This window comes from Carettochelys insculpta, chromosome 6, assembly GCF_033958435.1.
Source record: "Carettochelys insculpta isolate YL-2023 chromosome 6, ASM3395843v1, whole genome shotgun sequence".
Taxonomy (NCBI): domain Eukaryota; kingdom Metazoa; phylum Chordata; order Testudines; family Carettochelyidae; genus Carettochelys; species Carettochelys insculpta.
The window spans coordinates 110,992,011-111,011,815 of record NC_134142.1 but is presented as its reverse complement, the minus strand read 5'-3'; the positions used below and the strand labels follow the sequence as shown (position 1 = coordinate 111,011,815).

Genomic DNA, 19,805 nt, shown 5'->3' with positions numbered 1-19,805 from the left:
GCCCACTCTGTTTTATCTCTCTCAGCTACGCTGAAGCAAGAAAATACCACCCACCCCCCAATTAAATACATAAACAAATTAAGTCCAGAGTATAAATTACATTAATATATTAAAAATCCATTCAACATCAGAAACAGTGTCCAAATGGCCAGTGTCAGTCCAGTAGATCAGCCTCCTCTCCAGGTGGTACAAGGAATTAATTCCTATATATTCTAACTGCTGAAATATCAACGTCAAGACATCCATTATGTTCTGTCCTGCCCTGGAAGGGTCACACTCTCCTGATTTGAGAGAGAAAAATACCATCTCCGTGGTGGGCATTCACTTTGATTCCACTCCAGATTTGACCTACACAAGACCATCCTGTGCTGGAACAAAAGGGTCTGCATGGCAGGAGGGAACACTCAGCTTTTTGCCTTTGTCTCTATCCAGTACAGTCTCCACTAAAATATGCTCCACTTTCCTCTGATGCATTCTTACACGGCGATAATAAATATTGCTGGTAAATGGCGATGTGCAGGATCTAACAGCAATCATTTCACTGTGCATCAGTTTTCTCCTTCCTTCCCTTTCCTTTCATTTCCTTAGGCTTGTTCCTTGAGCAGGGAGTTCTCCGCATAATCCTTAGTCCCATTTCCTGGGCACAGAGCATTGCATCTCTGCCTAGATTTTCTGCTTCTTTGTTTACTTTTGCCTACTTGATATCATTTTAACTCTTTGGTACCTGACAGTTTCAGAGCTTCTCAGTGTTGCAACTATGAGTTTCAGCTCTCAACATCAGCGTTAACAACCCAACCCTCTCCTCCTCCCTGCACAGGCATGTATGGATGCTTTCTGCCATGCCACTGTACTTATATCCAGTATGTACATATGCAGTCCCCTGTTGTACTGATATATTTACTGTGCAAAATAAATGATATTTAAATTACTGAAATAGCTGTATTAGTTTATAGGCTTTTATAGCTGTGCCTTCAGATTTTGCCCAGGAGCTGTAGCAAACTGAAAGATTATCTAGGAAGATGGATATGAAACTTGAAGCATCCAAGTGTGGAAAAGGAATTGCAGATTTTCATCATCAGTCTAGAAAAACTGAACAAATGACAAAGGAGCAGCAGGAATTTATAAGGAAGAAATTCTATGAAGGGGGTTCTAGTGAAGATCTAAACCCATAAGAATGACATTCAAGCATCTAGAGCCTTGATAAGAGAATGGCACACTTCAAACAAGCATCCAAAACCTGGGAAACGTACTTGAACTACCTAGGAGCTGAACAGTTCCTGCAGAGTGCTATGCACCTTCCTCTCCCCTGAAGCAAATGGCTGTCAGGGAAATTGGCACTTTGCAGGACACATTTAGCATTTAGTAGGATTGAAACAAAAAAGCAGTCAAGTAACACTTTAGTAGGATTGGGTACTTGATCTGAAAATTTCACAGCAACATTCTCTTGCCTGGTATTTCCAAGTCTGAAGAAGTAGGTCTGCCCCATGAAAGCTCATCACCTAATACATTATTTTGTTAGTCTTTAAAGTGCTGCATGACTGCTGGTTTGTTTTGTTAGAATACAGACTAACAGGGCTACCTCTTCGTTATTTCCTGTACTTCCTGGGTTAGCAGAAGTCAGAAATACCAAGAAACCAGACTCCCTTGAAGACAAATATTGGAAGCACAGAAACATGTGAAAGAGAAGTTAACAGAACTTCATCAAAATGATAAAAAAAAAAAAGTTTCAAAGATGCTCTGAATTTTGATGCAGACTAGTTTATCCAACCCCTCATGAAATAGGCTGGATTTGATTTATAAGAGGACCTGTGTTAAATCAGACATCTGATTGACTGAAGTAGTCTCTGTCGTATAAGGAATATTCAAAATTACTATGCGCATCATGAACCAGCACCAATATTATTTTTTAATTAACATCTATTTGTTGTTGTAAAGAAGACAGGAAGGGATTTTTAGCCTTTAAAAGTTTAACTGATGCCCTCTGAACTGCAGTTTCCAGAATGCATCTGTGTGATGATCTTTAAAAAATATCACCTCATAATGCATAAGGCAGACATTGGAACTAAATATAGATTCCTGGGCAAGTACCAGTGCCATACAATATAGTATATAGAAGTATAGTATAGTTTTGGATGAACATTTTTAATAAAAAATGAGTAATTTGGTTTTGGCTTCCAGATATAAACTCCAATGAGTTTTCACATTTTCCCCTGCCCATCACATACAAGTCTACAACCTGCAATTAATAGTTTAGAAACAAAAATATTGTATAACGTCTAAGATATTAAAGTTCAAATGGCATTCACAAAGCTATGTTAAAATATTTTTATTGTGTGGCTTTGTCTTCTTGCATTTGGATCACTCAAGCAATTTAACAATTAGCCGGATCTAAAACCAAATTAAAAAAAGTATGATAACTGACTGCAAGAGACTTTTTAAACATAAAGCAACATTTGCACAAAATACTCATTGAAAGTAACATTAAGTTTTTGAGCCAAATGCACAAATGCCTAGAAATATCCATTTCTGCAGGAAACTTCCAGTAATTAACCCCCAAAAGCATTATCCAAATATGTCCCTTTACATGCAGAGTGTTGATGGCCAACAGTCCAGTCCAATTCCCTTGCAAGTCCATGGAAAGACACCATTGGGAGTTGGATCAGCACTTAAAAGCATGGAAATTCCCTTTTAAGAACTAGCTTTCAGGTCTCTGAGGTACTGGACCTGTTAATGATTGACTAAATTCCCTGAGCTTTAGTAGTAGTTGGTATATATTCCCAAAAGCTAAGCAAAAGGGGAACAGACCATTACACATCACAGGCCTGATCTAATGTCATCTGAAGTCAGTGAGAACTTTTCCATGGATATCACTGGTTTTTGGATCAAGGCCCGTGGGTCATATTCATCCCTAGTGTTATTCGATTGGCTTCAGTGGAGTTATACTCAAGATAGATCCAGCCCAGCTAATATAAAACAATTTTTTTCTTGGGTCATTCACTATCCCTGAAGAGCTTAGAGCCAAATCCATTGAAGTCATCAGATTTATTCCAGAAAATACATTAGGCCCCGTGTGCCTCAGTTTCCTCACAGATAGAATGGGAATAATAAAATTAAGACATCTCACAGGGCTGTGATGAGGATTAATGTTTCCATGGTTCTTTGATTACCCTCAAAGTTATCCTCCCTCAGCGTCATTTGGATAATTGACCCTACTTAATGTCCCAGCATGATGGTGACATTACTTCTACCAGAGAACACAGCTGGGGCTGTCCCTGCTGTGTGTGGGGATCAGGTGAGTGTCAGCATCAGTGTGACTATGGTGCAGTTTTGTGAAGTTTGTAAGAGAGAGAGGGCTGAATCCAAACCTGGCAACTGGCCATCTGGATCCAGATTCTAGGGCTCAGTCCCATCACTGGTTTGTAATACTGTTTAATAGCCAAAGGGTAGAAAATATCATTAAAAAGAAAACCTTTGTAAATCCAGACCCACTCAGTAAAAGAGGCACTTACCTTGCAACCAGCCCTCACCCCAATCCTCTATGGGTGAGAGGTGTCTCTTCAAACAATACTAAGCAATGCAATAATGATCAAGGATGAAGTTTTAAATGAATAATGTGCTGTGGGCTCTCAGGAGCTTGGCTGTTGGAGGTGCTGAGCACAGTTTGCAGCAGCTGAGGGAGTTCTAGTCAAGCCGTTTGCAGACTCACCTTTGACATCCTAGTAAATTCTAGTCTTGTTATGCAATTTCAGTGAGGAACATGTCACAGAGAGGTAGCCATGTTAGTCTGTAGTCCTCTAGCACTCTGAAGACTAACAAAATGGTTTATTAGGTGATGAGCCTTCGTGGGATAGACCCACTTCTTCAGATCTGTGCCATGGAAGCTCATCATCTAATAAATTATGTTAGTATTTAAAGTGGTACAGGACTGCTTTTCTGTGCAGCAAGGAACATGGTTTGTGCAACACATATATAGGAATGCATCTAATTCCTATCCTGGCCCTGTCAGGAGCAGGATGGATGGCCAAGGAGTCTAAAGGACAGTAAATCTCCTGGCCCCCCTCACATGCCTGATCCTCTTTTCCCTGTTCCCTACTCCCATCCCCTGAGTTCCCCACCCATACCATACACCTCTGTCATACATCTCTGTCCCCTCTTCCTTGTCCCTCTCAGACAACCTATTTCTCCTCTGCTCCCTGATCCTCTTCCTTTTCCCCTTCTTCCCCAATCCTAACCCCTTTACAGGAGCCTGCCATGCTTGGTGGGTATTATTTCTCTTTCTCCTCTGCCAGCCAGACTCTAACCTTTGTTTTGGGGATTGCAGGAAGTTCTCTGCTGCTCTGACTAGTGCCAATGGACCCAAAATGGTCTCCCTTCTTTGTGGTTTCTAGAAAATATTCACTGTGATCTCCGTACCTTGGTTAACATCAGGGGAGCATCGTACTCAGTCACTTGGTGTCCTATACATTCTTTTTTAATTACTTTTCTGTATTCTGGGGAAAGCAGGTGGGGGTGACAGATTATCCAGGCCTGTCCCCTTCTTGGCTCCTATCTGGAAGCCTTTGTTTTTGGTATCTAAGTGCTGGTGCAGAGCCAGAGCCAGAGCCAGATGAGAACTTCAGTTGAATTAAATGCAATAGAATTAATCTAGGATTGTGGCAGCCAGTGGGTACTCAGAATTGCCCAGCATTCTAAAACCATGCTCCTGGGTGTTTAGCATCGTCCCCAGATGATGGAGTCCAGAATGCTGACAGACTGGAGAGGAGTTTGCCTGGATGGTCTTCCTGCATTGACACATTTACTCTGCCTTCTGCGCCCTAGTTTCCTGGATTGAGTCTAGAAGCCCTTGGATGCTATGGTGATGGGAGATATAACAATTTTGATAGCAAATATACATAACATGTTTGAGGGCCTGATTCTGCCACCCTTTTACATTAAACAGAACCTTAGTCTGTGAGCAGTCCCATTAAAATCTATAGGCATAAGAAACTACTCTGAGTGAGGGAGGCAGAATTATGCATATGACTGAAAGGATGTGAGGTGATTTGGTGAGGTGAATGGATGCCAGAAGAGCATGGCTGACACCTAGATCACCTACCAAGTAATGATTATACCATGGTGGATTCCCAACATGGTCACACTGAACAGATCAGTTGTGTAGTCACCATCTTGGTTTTGCAGGGCTGGTTTTGTGGCTGGCCAGGTGAAACAATGCGTTTCAAGAGTTTTAATTTGTGGATGTAGTTGCAAAACATTATTTGCTTGTTTTCAGCATCTGTAACTAAGGTAAGAGAGTGGGTGGAAACGGGAGGGGGATAATGAGGCAGATTGTGTTCTCCGTGACCCTGTTAGCACAAGTGGGGGCACAGTTTGGCCTGGGTTGCGTAAAGTCCTAGCATTGTGTGTTTCCTCCTTCAGAAGATAATACACTAAGTGATTGCTTTATGCACAGAGGTATAGAAACCTTTTTTTTTTTATATGTTTTTTCCTCCCTCCCTCCTCTTTCATTCTATGATCCAGACACCACTAACTGTGTGGAGTTGATGACTGGCAGACTTTCCAAATGTGGTAAGAACTTGCCTTCTGCCTTCTCTCCTTTCTCCCTCCCTGCTAAATAACACAATGTCCTCCTTTCTTCCCACTCCTTTTGCACACTTCCCCACCCTCTGCCACCTCCCTGTGCCTCTCACTTACCTCTGTACATACACGCACCTATTCCCGTTCCTCCCCACCCATACTCCTCTGCACAAGGCCCATCACAGTTTCACCCTGCACAGCTCAAGTGTGCACTCTTCCACTTGTGAGTTTCTCTCCTCACCCTAAATCCATGCCCGCTGGCCTTTTTGCTCTTTCACCTCTGTTTGTGAGACTGTGCGCTGCAATACCTCCTTTTGAGTTGCTGCCTCCTAGTCTCTCCTGCAAAGTAGAGAGAGAATTTTACCTTAAGTCCTCTCCTCATCACTCCCTCCTGCCTCCCATCCCACCCCCCATGTGTGTTTGGGTAATCCCCTCCTTCTCCTGGAAGTCCGCTGCATAAGACAGATCCTTCATTATGGGCCAGATCCTCAGCTGGTGTAAATTAACATAGCTCCAGTCTGACTCTGAGGATGGATATTGCCCCTCTGAGACCAATTACCAGGAATAGATTAACTTGTTTTTCTCCCAAAACTCGTATTTTACCTTGTTTGAGGTTCCACAAATGTCATTTAAATTTACAAACACAGAGAGAGAGAGATTCTTTCTTTCTTCCTGTGCATTTTCCCCTCCCAGTGAGGGCCGAAATGGAAATGCTCAAGTACACTGAGGGAGGTTTTTCTCTTAGTACTTCTGGCCTGAACAGAAACAGGAAATACTGACACAACACAAGAGAGCCTCTTTCATTTAGATCACAAGTCCAGGATGGCAGGCCTGAAACATTCAGATGTTTATCAAAGCTTGAAATCCAAATCGGTTTAGGATCTCATCATGAGTCAAATAGTGCTCTTGGTAAATCCCAAGTAATTTCTTTAGCTTCATTAATGTGCCTGTGAGCTTATAATGGAAGTAATGTAACAGTTATAGAGGTGTAGCTGAGAGCAGAATTTGGTCTGTTACCTTTTATCCATATGATCTCTTTTTATGAAATTGCAGTTTAGCTGGAAGGCATTTTTCTATTTCTCTGAAGGGGGTTCATTTCCATTTATTATTTCAGTTCCTGGGTTATATTGTTCCCAGCATCTTCCTGGAGGCTCATTTATATCCTAGGCAATCTCCAACCTCTCCATAAAAGCATCAAACAGCAAATCTCTCTCTTCTCCTTCAAGTTGCAGTTAGCTGCCTGGAACTGGCAGTAACATCATACAAAAGAACTGAAATGCAGATTCCACTGACTGCTTGGAAGTTAATTGAACTATATAGAAAACTAGTCAAAACCCTGCGCTCTCTGAATAGCATGTGTTTTCTTGCTGTTCATCTTCTGTCTGGCCATGCCCACCAGCTGTCACAGTGTCCACTTCATTACTGGCAAGGAAAAGAAAGAATGAAGTAGGGTCCTGTGAAAGAAAACATTTTCTAAGCTATAGAACAGAGGAAGTGCATGGACAAATACCTGTACAATAGTAGGTTTTGTGTAGCTTACACACAGTAGCAGTGACCTATGTTGTGCCAAATGCTACTAAATCTAGTGTCATTCCACAGTTTGACCCACTAGCAGCAAACTCTTTACACTGTAGCCTGGAGGACGAGCAGCCTTCTGTGAGGCTGAAATGATGGGTCACCAGATCACCACTAGGGGATGTAGTAACAAAACAGCATGCACACCCAACCACCTTATTCCATCCTCAGAAATGTCTCCCAGCGTCACTTCTGGAACTGGCTCTGCCCTGGAACACGAACAGCAAATTAGAGTCGCAACCCCAGCTCAGGAGTCCAAAAGCTCTTATGTGAATGACAATCACTTCTCACCATCTGTAAACCATTAACTGGTGTGACTGGGACAAAATCATCCCAGTTGTTACTTCTTTAACTACTTTCTGGCCCCCTGATGTCAGTGACCATTGGGTTGAAAGGTGACTTTGTATATCCTGACTGGCACTAAAAGAGAAAGCATTCTTCAGAGTAGTGAATAACCAGAAGTTTGCTGAGAGTGCTTCATGTCTGCTCACTGTGGTACTTAACTGTATGATAAAGGAAATATTTTGACTTACATTATAATATGGTCAATATTCTTAAGTGCTAAAAGGTTGCTTTTTGTTTTCAACCATTGGTTTATGGAAAAGGGAATTTTTCAATCAAAGAATAAAAGTTTCTATCCTGAAGTAATACTCATGTGTTAAAAAATAGCCTTACTGCATAAAAGTTTAAACTTTCAAATTTAAAATGCAGTTGTAATCTGAAAAAATGGCACCTTACTCAAAGCAGTTTCTGGTGTGTATTCGCAGTCAAATCTGCTTACTTCAGTGACAAAAACAAGCTTCTTGCTTATACTTTATTCTATCATTAAGCCAGGCAGTACAGTCTTGAAAGGAACTGGATTCTGTTCCTTGTGGGGCAGCATCAACAGAACTGTTTACAAAGTTCCAGCCTATAATAACTGCCCATCACTCTTGAGGAAAAGGGGTTCTATGGATGGTGCCGAGGGTTCAGTTTGGCCTCCAGACCCCATTTTGTTTTTACTGGCAGTGATGAGCAACCTGGAAAGAGGCTGGGCTCACATATAAAAGCTGAACACATTTGATCTGGAGCCACTGAAGCAGAACAAACCATGGAAATGCCTCCAGCCGCATCTGTACCTGACTTGAACTACAGAAGAGTGAGTCCATTTTTTTTTTATTTTGATGTGGAGCCAGTACTAAAGCTGAATATGAAACTGATTTTGATCTCTGACAATGCCTCCTCCACTCGTTTCCATTTTGTTGGAGTCACAAATGATCACCTTTCAGAAAGATGTGGTCTGTTGGCAGAAGGCTCAGAAACACCTCCTTTGATTCTACACCTTGATTTTCCATTCCTGCCTCCCTTTTGTGAGAAGTGCTTGCCATTCGCCAGGCAAGCTTTCTGATCCCATATTGGACTTCATTTCTGGTGGTATGTCACTCTAGGGAAGGCAGTCTTTCCTCATTTTCTGTTCATGTTTCATGCCTCCATAGTGAAGCCCCAAGACTATATCATGACCAGATCCATGGCTGTGGACTGTAAGGCGGCAAAGAAAGGATTCTTATTTATTATTTATATTCTAGCATCAGCTAAAGATCTAAATCAGATCAGCACCCTATTGTGCTAGGCACTGTGCAAAAATATACCAAGTGCTATTCCTGCCCCAAAGCTCTCATAATCTAACTCCTTTGGTACCAGACTGTTGAGGAGCTTTCAGATCTACTCTTTTACATATCACATGGAGTACTTGTACTCTGAAATTGAGGGCTCTGTCACTGAGTGTTAAACACGAATCATTTTGGAGCTCTTCGTTTGTTAGTGACCTTTATGGAAATGCTGTAGCCGCACTAGAAGCACAGCAGCTTCCAGCTACCTTTCACATTATTCCCCCACCCCAGTGTCTGTCTTATCTCTGGCTTAGCTGTTTCTTGTAGAGCTGGTCATAGCCTCTAACTCAGCATCCAGGTAATCTCTACACCCAGTGATTGCTTGTACTGCAGGAAAGGCTCCTCTTCCTATCTCCTAGTGAGTTTACTTGAGCTGTTTTCAAGTATGAACCTGTGTCAATGACCAGACAGCACCATGCTGAGAGACTGTGCAGTTTGGCTGGACTGTATTTAGCCTCCAACTGAAGTAGGCATCTTTGTGATAATTAATGGGGAGCCCCTCAATGTTATTAATAACCAGAGGTTCAGTAGCAAAGAACATCCTGAGCTGTAACTCCTTTACAATAATCCTGGCCCTATAGGCTTTGAGTGGAGCCGTTCTATTCTTTATGGAATCCCCCTGCCATTTGCTCTGCATCCCTGACCAAGGGAGGGGATCCAGGGGCACTGGCAGGAAGAAGTCGATTGACATGTGCCACTCTCCCACAGTGGAAGGCATGATTCTCCGTGATCATGCTCTGACCTGTGCAGAAGAAGACGTTGAGGCTTTTGATTAAATCTGATGTTTCTCAGTCTTCTGTTGGCTATGAGCCATTAGGAATGTAAGTGATGCAATATGATTGATATTGATGCAAATTGTGGCCCTAGCCAGGGCAGAACAGGTTTGGGGGAGAAGTCAAAATCCAACACAATTAACTGTCAAAAGAAACAATAGAGGCCAGAATTTCCAAAGATCTGAGCTTCCAGCAGCTCCTATGGTGGTACTTCAGGCCAGACTTTTAAATCTCCAGCCCCCAGTGCCTTCCTCTCTTCGTACAGCAATAAGTCTGCCTGCAGTAACTCAGAGATGTCTTATTTTGATGAGTACTGCCACACAAGCTGCACTTGATGTATGTCAGTCAGTGCCTTCCAAGGCCACATATGAAGGTCACTGTGCTGAATGGGAGTGGCTGTCCTTTCAAGTGAAATACAGCAGTGATGAGATTACGTCACAAGAAATAGAAAGTGAGAGATAGGGGATGAAATTTGCACCAGTCCCTCCTTGGGAATATGTAGAGAAGTTAGAACTTCTGAGTTCACAACTTATGGTTCAGTAGGCACAGGGAATATCATATATGGACAGAGGATGGGGACTGGGAATCAAAAGCCTGTAAGACAATGGATAGTGGCAACATCCGTGTTGCTGGCAATGGCCATGGCTTTAAGAATTTAAGATGGGATGGAGTGCTGTCACGGAAAGAACCCCTGTGATGAATTTCTTGTGTTTGAAGGCCCAACCATTTGCAGTGAGGTCATCTTTCAACACCAAAGCTTATTTGTCCCCTCCCCACTCTCCTGGCATGTGCTCTGCATTGCCAGCAGCAGCTGTTCCAATGTACACACAGCTCACTAAGCTCCCCGCCCAGTCTGCTACTGTAACATTAGGTGTGACTGTGGCCCCTAGATGCTAACCTAACAATAAAAATATCTGTGAAAAGAAGAACAAGCCACTCTTAACAACCCCTCCCACGTGATGCCAGGAATTCAGACTTCTTACTGAATATCCTCTTGGAGTGGGTCCTATAGTTTTAGCTCATGTGGTTTGAAAGGGAGGGACTCTTCCAACACAAAACAAGCAAACAAAAAGTAACCCTCAGCTGAACATAGAGAGTCAGAGCTTAGCAGAACAGGAAAAAGTCAATGGTTTTTGTGCAGGGAGCTGGATTTTTGCTACATGGTTCATTGAAACAATAGCTTTCACTGAGGTATCAAATGAAACACTGGCAGCAGTGGCACACAGAAAGTAGTGTGAAAGGACCTGAGTTGGAAAGACAACTACAGTAAGGGAAGTAAGGAAGAACACAGGAAGTCACGTTTATCATGGGTCTCATGAAATGTAAAACACATCTCTTCCCCAGAACAAGACTGCTAATGCGATATAGAACCAAAAGCCTTTTGAGCTTTACCTGACAGAGGCACACAACAGAGCCTTACTGTTGCAATATTTGCTTTATGTAATTTTGTGTGTGCTTATAACTACAAGAATATGTTTAGTAAAAACACATACATTTGAAAGAGATGACTTCAAAAGACACGTTTCCATTGATTTCAGTGGGAATTTGCCATTTGCTTAACGGGATGACAGGAGGAGTCCTCATCTCTCTTACAATTTTGTGAAACAGCAATCTAATAGCAGCTTCCAAACTTTTTGCTAGTGCTTCTGCAAGTCCTTCTCATCCTTTTTTTGTTTGCTATTTCCAGCTGAGGAAACTGAGGTCCTTAATACAGTCAAAGCAAACACACGTTGTTCCTGGTGTAACCACTCGCTCTTCTCCTTACCATAAACACATGAAGCATGTTGACTTTGCTCAAGGTCTCTCTGGCACTGTTGGTGCTGCTAAGTCCCTGTCAAGCAGATTTCGTAGCAGTGGGAAATGAAATATGGGGTCATGAGGAAGTCCACTCAGTGCATCATGACAGTGTCCCTTCTCTTCCTTGGTCTGGTGTCAGTAGTTCCTGCCTCTTAGTGCTGGCTGTCCCCAATCCATTCCCAGTTGCAGTTTCTCTTGTGACATTAGGCAGGCACAAGAAACTACCCTCTGCATAAAGATGTTTCTCGTTCACCTTTTCAGTGCCCAGCCGCTTGGTAGCACCAATACTTGTTTTCAAGCCTTTTATGCTCTCCAACTGATCTACAACATCTGCATCTACAATCTGGCTCATATATGCACAGGCCCCAAACATGTCTCCTCTCGGTCTCCTCTTTCTAATGAGTATAAACCTAATCTTGACATTGCTACGATCGTTCTTGCCCTTGCTGCCCTTCCCCTTGTGTTTGTGCTGTATCCGCCAGAGTTTGTATTGAAGGTTAAAGAAGCTCCGAGTCACAAGACCTTGTTTCTTATGCAGAAAAATTACACTAACCTTTTGAGAGCCTGAACTGGATGGCAGATGTGATGTGTCCCACTGCTTGTACCAGGTACTAAGAGCAGGAGACTTCTAAACAAACTAGTGAAGGTCCACTAAGGGCTGCATTTTTGGGCCCTGTTATCCTGGCAATATAAACCCACTAGGTCTGGCAGTTAACAATAGCATTAGGAGATGCAATCATATTCATTGTCTTGGTGTTCTCAACATGCCTTTTTCTTTATTTATCCCTATGGAGCAAGTATCAGTGTGGGCACCCTTTGTCGATGCCAAGACCATTCTTTAAATTAGTCCATGGGGATCTGGCAGGCAAGAATATGGATGCCATAGATGCTGTGGTTGTCCATACTGCCAGGTCTAGGGATCAGTTCTTGGTTGCCCGAGCATGGAGACAAACTGTTTAATTGCAAGCTCAGCTACTGTAAAAGGCAAAGGAAAGAAAGGGTTAGTGAAATGGCCTATTTTTTCAATAGCTCTCCGTGGATATCCCTAAGGATGTCTCAATTCCCATTAAAATTTTAAATGAAAATGCTGATTATAAGGAATTCAGTAGTGATACTGGCAAAGGGGAGGTAGGCTGTTAAATACTGTTGGCCCAGTAAATCTCCAGATATGTGAGTGCCAGTAGGGCATAGGGGTGGGGGAACGAAGAGGAGTTGCATATTTTAATATGAGGATTAAAACCCCTGTAGCTGGACTCACAAAATGCAGAGCATTTACATATAAAAAGCACTACTGTTTTATTGGTGCTTTCTTGAAGATTATACTTTTGTCTGTTCTGTACCTGTCTATGCAAAGAACTTAAACCTTCCCAATCCCAATAGAACTCTGCTTATTCTGCCCTCCTCCCTCTCGCTAAGCCTGTTGAATAAACCGCTCAGCTGAATAACTAGAAATATTCCCCTCTCCTTCCCTCCCTATTCAGCATTATTTTAGTGCTCTCTTCCATTCTTTCTATCTGCTGATTCCATTTGTGTATGAAGACGAGGGTCCAAAGCCACATAAGGACTTAGCCTGCCCACAGTCCTGCATTCAAGGCTGTTACTTACATTCCGTGCCCTTCCTTCTTTATTTTTCCCATTGTAAAGGAATAACCACCGAGAAGTAAAGACGAGTCTGTGCACAGCATGTGCCCACAAGCCACCTGGCTAGGAAAACTTTACTGAGTCTTAGAGAGGAGTCTCAGTAAAAATCCTATACCTGAACTCTCCAGCCCCCTAAATTCTGGGGAGATGTCAGAATCCAAAAGAGGGTGCCTTTGTGAAATTCATGGCTTGTCCCATCTCAGCTACATAAATTAGAGCCAGATTTCAAAGTTCCTCCAGATCTGAATATGTTGGAGTCCAAGGTTTTGGTTTGGGCCCATCTCTCAGACTGAACCAGTTAGCTAGGTCCCACCTGTCCAGCAGCTTATAGTGGCTTGGACTTGATATGAGGGCAATCAGTGCACATAACCAGCACCTGCAATCAGACACTACATTTTTTAAAGCAGCAAATAGACACAGAAGAAGAGGTACACTTGAAGAGACTGGCAAACCCTTCACCCCGTCCAGGGCAACTATTTGAATTTTACAGCATCCATTAGTATGCAGAAGGGAAGCTGCAGCTGATTCTGGGGTTGGAGAGGAACATCTTTGTTTTACAAGGCACAGATACTATGTACCTCCTCTTTCCTTGAACAAAAACTATGGCAAACAGTACCAATTGATGTCTATCTAGCATGTTTCAGACAATGAAACAGCACTTGATGAACCATATACAGTCATTGACATTAGTTGCCCACAGTAGTATCCGAGATATTCAAGTTGTATTGAATTAAAAATGTAGGGAAACACCTCACCATCTCAGTGCATCACCATCTGATGATTGTGGGAAATGGTGACCTCTGGTATGATGCAATCACTTCACTCATAACTGAAGTGCTACCATCTCTGGGTGGGAAGGCACCAGCCATTTAATAGTACACAACAATGCTCCAAGGTGGAAAGTAAAGAATTCTTTATGTATTGGGGCTGCAGGATTTATCTAGGCCAAATGTAATTATCTAACCAGAATTTGTTAGGTCAATGGAGCCAACAACCCTGGCTTTTGCAAAAGTGCCATGGGACTTCTAAGGACTGAGAGCAAGAATAATCACAACCCATTTTATTTGTATTTGAAAGGGGGCACTGTCAGCACCATGTCAAGATATGTGGTTCAGTACTGAGTCCAAGGAAAGAGTACCAGCAGCACCAGTTCTTGCAGCATCTAGAGGGGTTTGGTGGACATGTATGATCAGAACCTGCTTAGCTTTTAAGACAAAAGTGAAACCATGAGCCCAGGCTGATATGTCTACAGTCGCTGAGAACTCTGACTTGTGACTCAGTTTATATGCTAATACAAGAGAGCAAGAGAGAAACTCTCCCTGCTGTGGCATGGGCTTACTTGACCTCAGGTCAGGCCATGCAGCAGTGAGGTTCTACACATGCATGTGCATCCATCTTGGAGCAGATGGGTGGCACATGGATAGAGCCAAGGCTCTTCTTCCAGCTGCTCACTGGGCAGTGCATCCATGCTCTGTGGGGGTCATAATTTGTTGCTGAGGCATGAAAGCAGTAACAAAGAACTGCCCACCCAGCTGAAACTGTCTTGCAGCCATGTCTCTGCATTGCAGCTCTTGTGCAGTCCTAGCCCTAGGCTGTGCCTAAAAGTAACAGTCTAGCTCTTAATTATATCTTATTATCTTCCCCTACAAGGTGAACACCCTGATTACTTCTGCCCTATGAACCTCTTAACCAGGGCTTTTTTTTCTGCTGGAATGCAGTGAAATGGTTTTCCAACACCTTTTTTCCCAGGCTGGGGATCCCACAGCTCAGGCTGACAGCCGTTTCCACACCCTAGCCAGCTTCCAGCCTCAGGGCCGCAGAGTCCCCCTGCCTCCCTGCCGGGTTTCCCACAGCTGGCACTGCCAGCACTGATCTGTGCCCCAGCCAGCTCCGAGCCGCAGGAATGCAGGTTTCCCCATCCCAGGGCTGAGGCTGCTGGCAGCACTTGAGTTCCAGCACCGTTTTTTGTATGAAGAAAAGCACTGCTCTTAACATGTATCAGCTGAATTATGTAACCACCATGGAGTTACATACTACATAGCAAATAAAATAGGGATATAGTTATGTGTGTAAATGAGGGCTCCTTACATAATATTTGTACCTTGTAAACTGAAGAAATCCCAAAATGAGACAAACAGCATGGATGAGATTCTAGCTTTTAATTGGACCAACTTCTGTTGCTGACACAATCTTTTGAGTCACACAGAGCTCTTGTTTAGGTCTGGGAAAGGCACTCCCAGCATCATGGCACAATGCAAGGTGGAACAAACTGTTTAACTTGCGTTCTTAACACATATTGTAAGGGACCTGTCTTATAATACATATTGAATACTTACGTGCCACCTGGCATTTTGCTGTGCCACTGTAGTGCTTTAATGAAGATTCTTCAAGCAGATAGGAAAGAGCTCTGCTATTAGTAGTTAGTCCACTTCCCCAAGAGGCTGTAGTTATGTTGGCAGAAGCTCTCCCACCGACATAGCACTGTTTGCATGGGGGATTAGTTGAGGACACTCAGCAGATTAAGTCTGTACACCAATATAGGTTGGTAGTGTAGATTAGACCTTAAACCAGGTCTACAGTAGGAGATAAAATTGATTTTAGATATGCAAATCCAGCTACAACAATTGCATACCTGAAGATAATTTATCTAAAATTAATTTTTTTTCACCATCCACATAGCAGGATGTTGATGGGAGAAACTGTCCCATGAGCTTCCCTTCCTCTTGTGAGTGCCAGGATTTCCAGGGTCAATGATGGTGCCATGACAGTTTGATTGAGCATGTTTCCCCCCTAGGCAGGCTAAATCAAACCCAAAAGATCAACCATCAGCAGGTTGATCTTCCTCTAAGCACAGACATACCCTTAGTGTTGTTCAATAGTACAGTGTGCTTGTGAGACAATGAGGCTTCATACTCTGGAGAACCCTAGGGCAATGATCATGATGATAAAATAGATTGGGGGCATTGTAAGAAGTGAAATGGCAGACAAAGAGATTTTTGCAGTGTCCAGAAAGGCGGTGTTCTGACAGGTCTGCAGGACCCAGGCTGCGCTATTGCTTGCCCTAATCTCGTGGCTGAATTCATCAAAGTTTCTGAACACTGTTTGCTACGAGCATACGATCCTTTGACTCTCAACTCCAAAACAGAGAAGCTCATTTTAACAAAAACTATTAAGAGAGTGGAGTGCAGAGTGCACCAGCCCAGTACTAGTTCTTGCTTTGTGATCCCACCAGTTATATCCTGGCCAGAAACCACATATGCACAGAAGCCTGGTCCTGCAATCTGCTGAGCACCCTCAACTCTCATTGTTGCCAGTAAGGATTGAAGATGCTTAGAACCTTACAGAATCACAGCACACATTACTCATACCAGCTGAGCTTTGCCCCCTTGCACCCCAGCCCTCCTAACTTTTCAAATGCTTGGATTCCCCTGGAATGCATAGCTGTTCTAGATCACATGGCTGGCTGAAGGTGCATGAGTGGGCATTCATGGAGCAACCAATCAGCAAAACGGAAGGGTGGAAGGAAGGCAGGCATATTTTTTAACCCAAAAGTTGCTAAAGCTGCAGGGTGAAGCTCATCAGGCATTAATGCCCCACTTTCTTCAGCGCAGTTACATAGGAGTTCTAGTCCACTCACACTCAATTCCACACTCTGAGGAATTTCCACACAAAATGTACAGCTGTGTCCACAACATGGTGCTGCGTGCCAGGCTCAAGTAGCGATGAATTTCCTGCTAGTCAGGATCACTGCTCCCAATTCTGTGGCATGCAAGTAGAACACCTCCTTGGCACGTTTTGCTCCCGGCCTTTTCACTGCCAGAGGTGTCCCATCCTTACACGCTTCCTGCTCGTCATCTTCATCCTCCACACACCCCCATGCACGTGGCTCTGGATCACTCATCACGTTCTTCTTGTTAAAAACCCCATTGTTCATTTGTTTGTTTGTTCTCTCTCTCTCTTTCTCTCTCTCTCTCTCTCTCTTTCTTTCTGTGTTTTTTTTTTTGTCTTTTCTGTTTTGTGTACCCAGGCAGCCCATTGAGTAACTTCTTTGACGTAATTAAACAACTTTTTTCAGACGAGAAGAACGGGCAGGTGAGCCATCCCCCCGGCACGCCAACCAAGCATAGCGCAAACAGCAAGCAGAGCGATTCCGATGCTAATGACTATGGGTCTAGAGGAGACAATAAGTACCCTGCTGGCAAAGACAAGGCAAAGATGGTCTCATCAGTCGGCCTACAAGACCAACCTTAAATAAACACATTTTAAAAAAATTAAATAACTTAAAAAACAAAAAGCAAGCAAGAATGAAAGAATATTCCTTAGGAAGCTAGCCTCTAAACTAGAAGGATGTATATACCTTTCCACAACAGTACAAACTGTCTATAGACAAATTTTGTAAGAAGGAATGACTGTATATATATATACATATATATATATTTATATATGATATATAATATATATCTCAGAAACAAACACACACAAAAGAAAGAAAGAAGGAAAGAAAAGGTAGCACAGATGACAAAACCCAGTTCACCAGATCTTGGGTTGTGGCTTTTTTGTTTTTGTTTTGTTTTTGGTTTTTTTTAATCTCCTTGTATTTTGATTATTATTTTTATTTTTCCCCTCCTGATGTTCTGTTTTTTTAAAAAAAATTATTATTATTTTTGTTTCTTGTTCTGTTCATGCTCTCTCTGTTTCTGACGACACCACTTGTTTCCGCTCTGCTACCAGGAATTATCCCGAAAAGTTAACATGTCAGCCACGACTTCACCTTCTGTGCTCTGCGGACACTTGTTGATGGAAGGAAACCGATGTAGACTGTCCAAGGACCAGTCCTGTTTGAGGTTCCCAGCCTCCCCCTCTCCCCCAGGAAATGGGTTTCTCCCCCTGTCTCCTCCCAAACACCTCCCCAACACACACTTTTTCTCTTTTTCTTTTTGGTGCTCCACGAGGGAGATCTGCTCAGTAATGGGATTGCACAGTCTGGGCTGGAAGCAGGTTGCAATTGTTGGAGCGGCACCATTGTCCTTGACAACATTCATCTGTGCAGGTGAACTCAGACCGGCAGGGGGAGGGCGGGGAGAAGCAAGGGGAAATGTTACCATGAAACCAGTGAGCATTTTTCAACCAAATCTACCAAGGAGTGAGTAAAAGCAAAGCATCAAACCAAGACAATATCGGGGAGCTTCACTGTGGGATTTTCTCCAACTCCTTTTCCCCCTTCCCCATTTTTTCCTTTTATTTAAATTGTGTTTGTTTTTATACACTTTATCATTTTGCTTTACAACCTGATGGAGAGGGAGGGGATATTTTTGTGGGATGGGGGGAAATGAACAAACACAAAAACAAACAAACATGAAAACTTAGGGAAAAGGCAACATATGGCAGCAACAGAGGAGGGAAAGGATTCTGCCTAGCCCAGAACAGTCTCTCTCGCCACTCGCTGCCGTTGCCGCCGCTGCTGCTCCTTCTTCAACTTCCTCCCCACTCTTCAACTCCTTCCTACCATGCTGCCGTGTTGGGACCTTCTTCCACCAGCAGGATCCTCCACCACCACGTGCATTTGGATGCAATTGTCGTGTCGCTAGTGCTGCATCAATATCAGTATTATTATTTATTTGCTGGTTTTGATTTATTTATTTGATTTATTGGGTTTTTTAACAAACAGAAGAAGAAGAAGAAGAAAAGAGGATAACTGTGGGGGGTTTTCCATGTGCGTGCATGTGCATACCACTGGCACTTAGTTCATCTGAGTGAGATGAGGCGTCAGTGCTATGGGCAAGTTAATCACAAAGTTACTGTAAACTTTAAAAATTACTGCAAGATATTTTTATAAAACTTTTTTTTTGGAAAGGGGGATGGAGGGTGGGAGTGGGTTGGTGTGGACTGTTTTTTGTGTTTAAGTTATTATTAGGTCTTGGTTATTTATATATACATACATATATATATTTAAAAAAATTAAGCTGTTAGATTTATCTTCTGTTTTGTTTAATTACTGTGTAGAGGCGACACCGATTCCTATTTATTTTGGGGAGAGGGGGAAAAAAGGCACAAAAACCTTATATGTTCCTTTTGAAATTTTGACTTTTTTTTTCTTCTTTCTTTTTCCCCTGAGAGCTACACGACCAAGTGTAATTGATTCTAGCTCAAGTTCAGAGGTTAAAACAACACGGTTGTACACATCCAAGACAAAAACACAATGAGAAATAGTTCTTTCCTGACGTTTGAAGAACATAGGGTTAGCATCGAGTGCAATTCTCTTTTGACCTTCAATTGCTGTTTGTTGGGTTCCTATGAGTGTATGTTGTATCACAAGAATTTTTCTTTTTTTTAAATGATGACACTGGATAGTTTTTTCTTTTTTGTTGTTATTGTTGTTGTTTACTTTGTTTACCCTCCCTCTTTGACCCGTTTCACTTGTACATAGGTTTGAAGAAAAAAAAAAGGCACAATTGGGATAGTGACCTTTAGGCCTTGACCTTTCCTTGTCACCCTAATGGAAGAGATTTATTTTATTTATTTTTGTGTTGTTTTTGTTTATTATTTTTTCCTGTTCTTAAAATTGTATTGCTGTGTGCATGTCAGATGCCGTGGGGGTGATGGCTGGGGTTCGGGGGAGGCTGGGAAGCAGGAGGGGGGGCAGTTTTAATTGCATGACATTGCTGTAAATTAGTCTCTTTTGCTTTTGTTGTCTTTCCTGCCTCTGCCCTCTCTCTCTGCCTCTCCTCCAGGATCTCCTGCAACCACCTCCATCCTCTTTTCCCTCTTTTCTCTTCCCTTGTGTATAGATTTCGAT

At 42.7% G+C, this 19,805-nt stretch overlaps 1 protein-coding gene across 1 annotated transcript in view; it reads left to right on the top strand.

Annotated features, from left to right (window-relative positions):
• Positions 1-17,260, top strand: part of BRSK2 (BR serine/threonine kinase 2) — a 472,158-nt gene extending 454,898 nt beyond the window's left edge. The window contains exon 19 of the mRNA XM_074995992.1: positions 17,085-17,260. Within this exon, the coding sequence (XP_074852093.1) occupies positions 17,085-17,260 (176 nt within the window). The remainder of the gene's footprint in view (positions 1-17,084) is intronic.
• Positions 17,261-19,805: the final 2,545 nt, after the last annotated feature.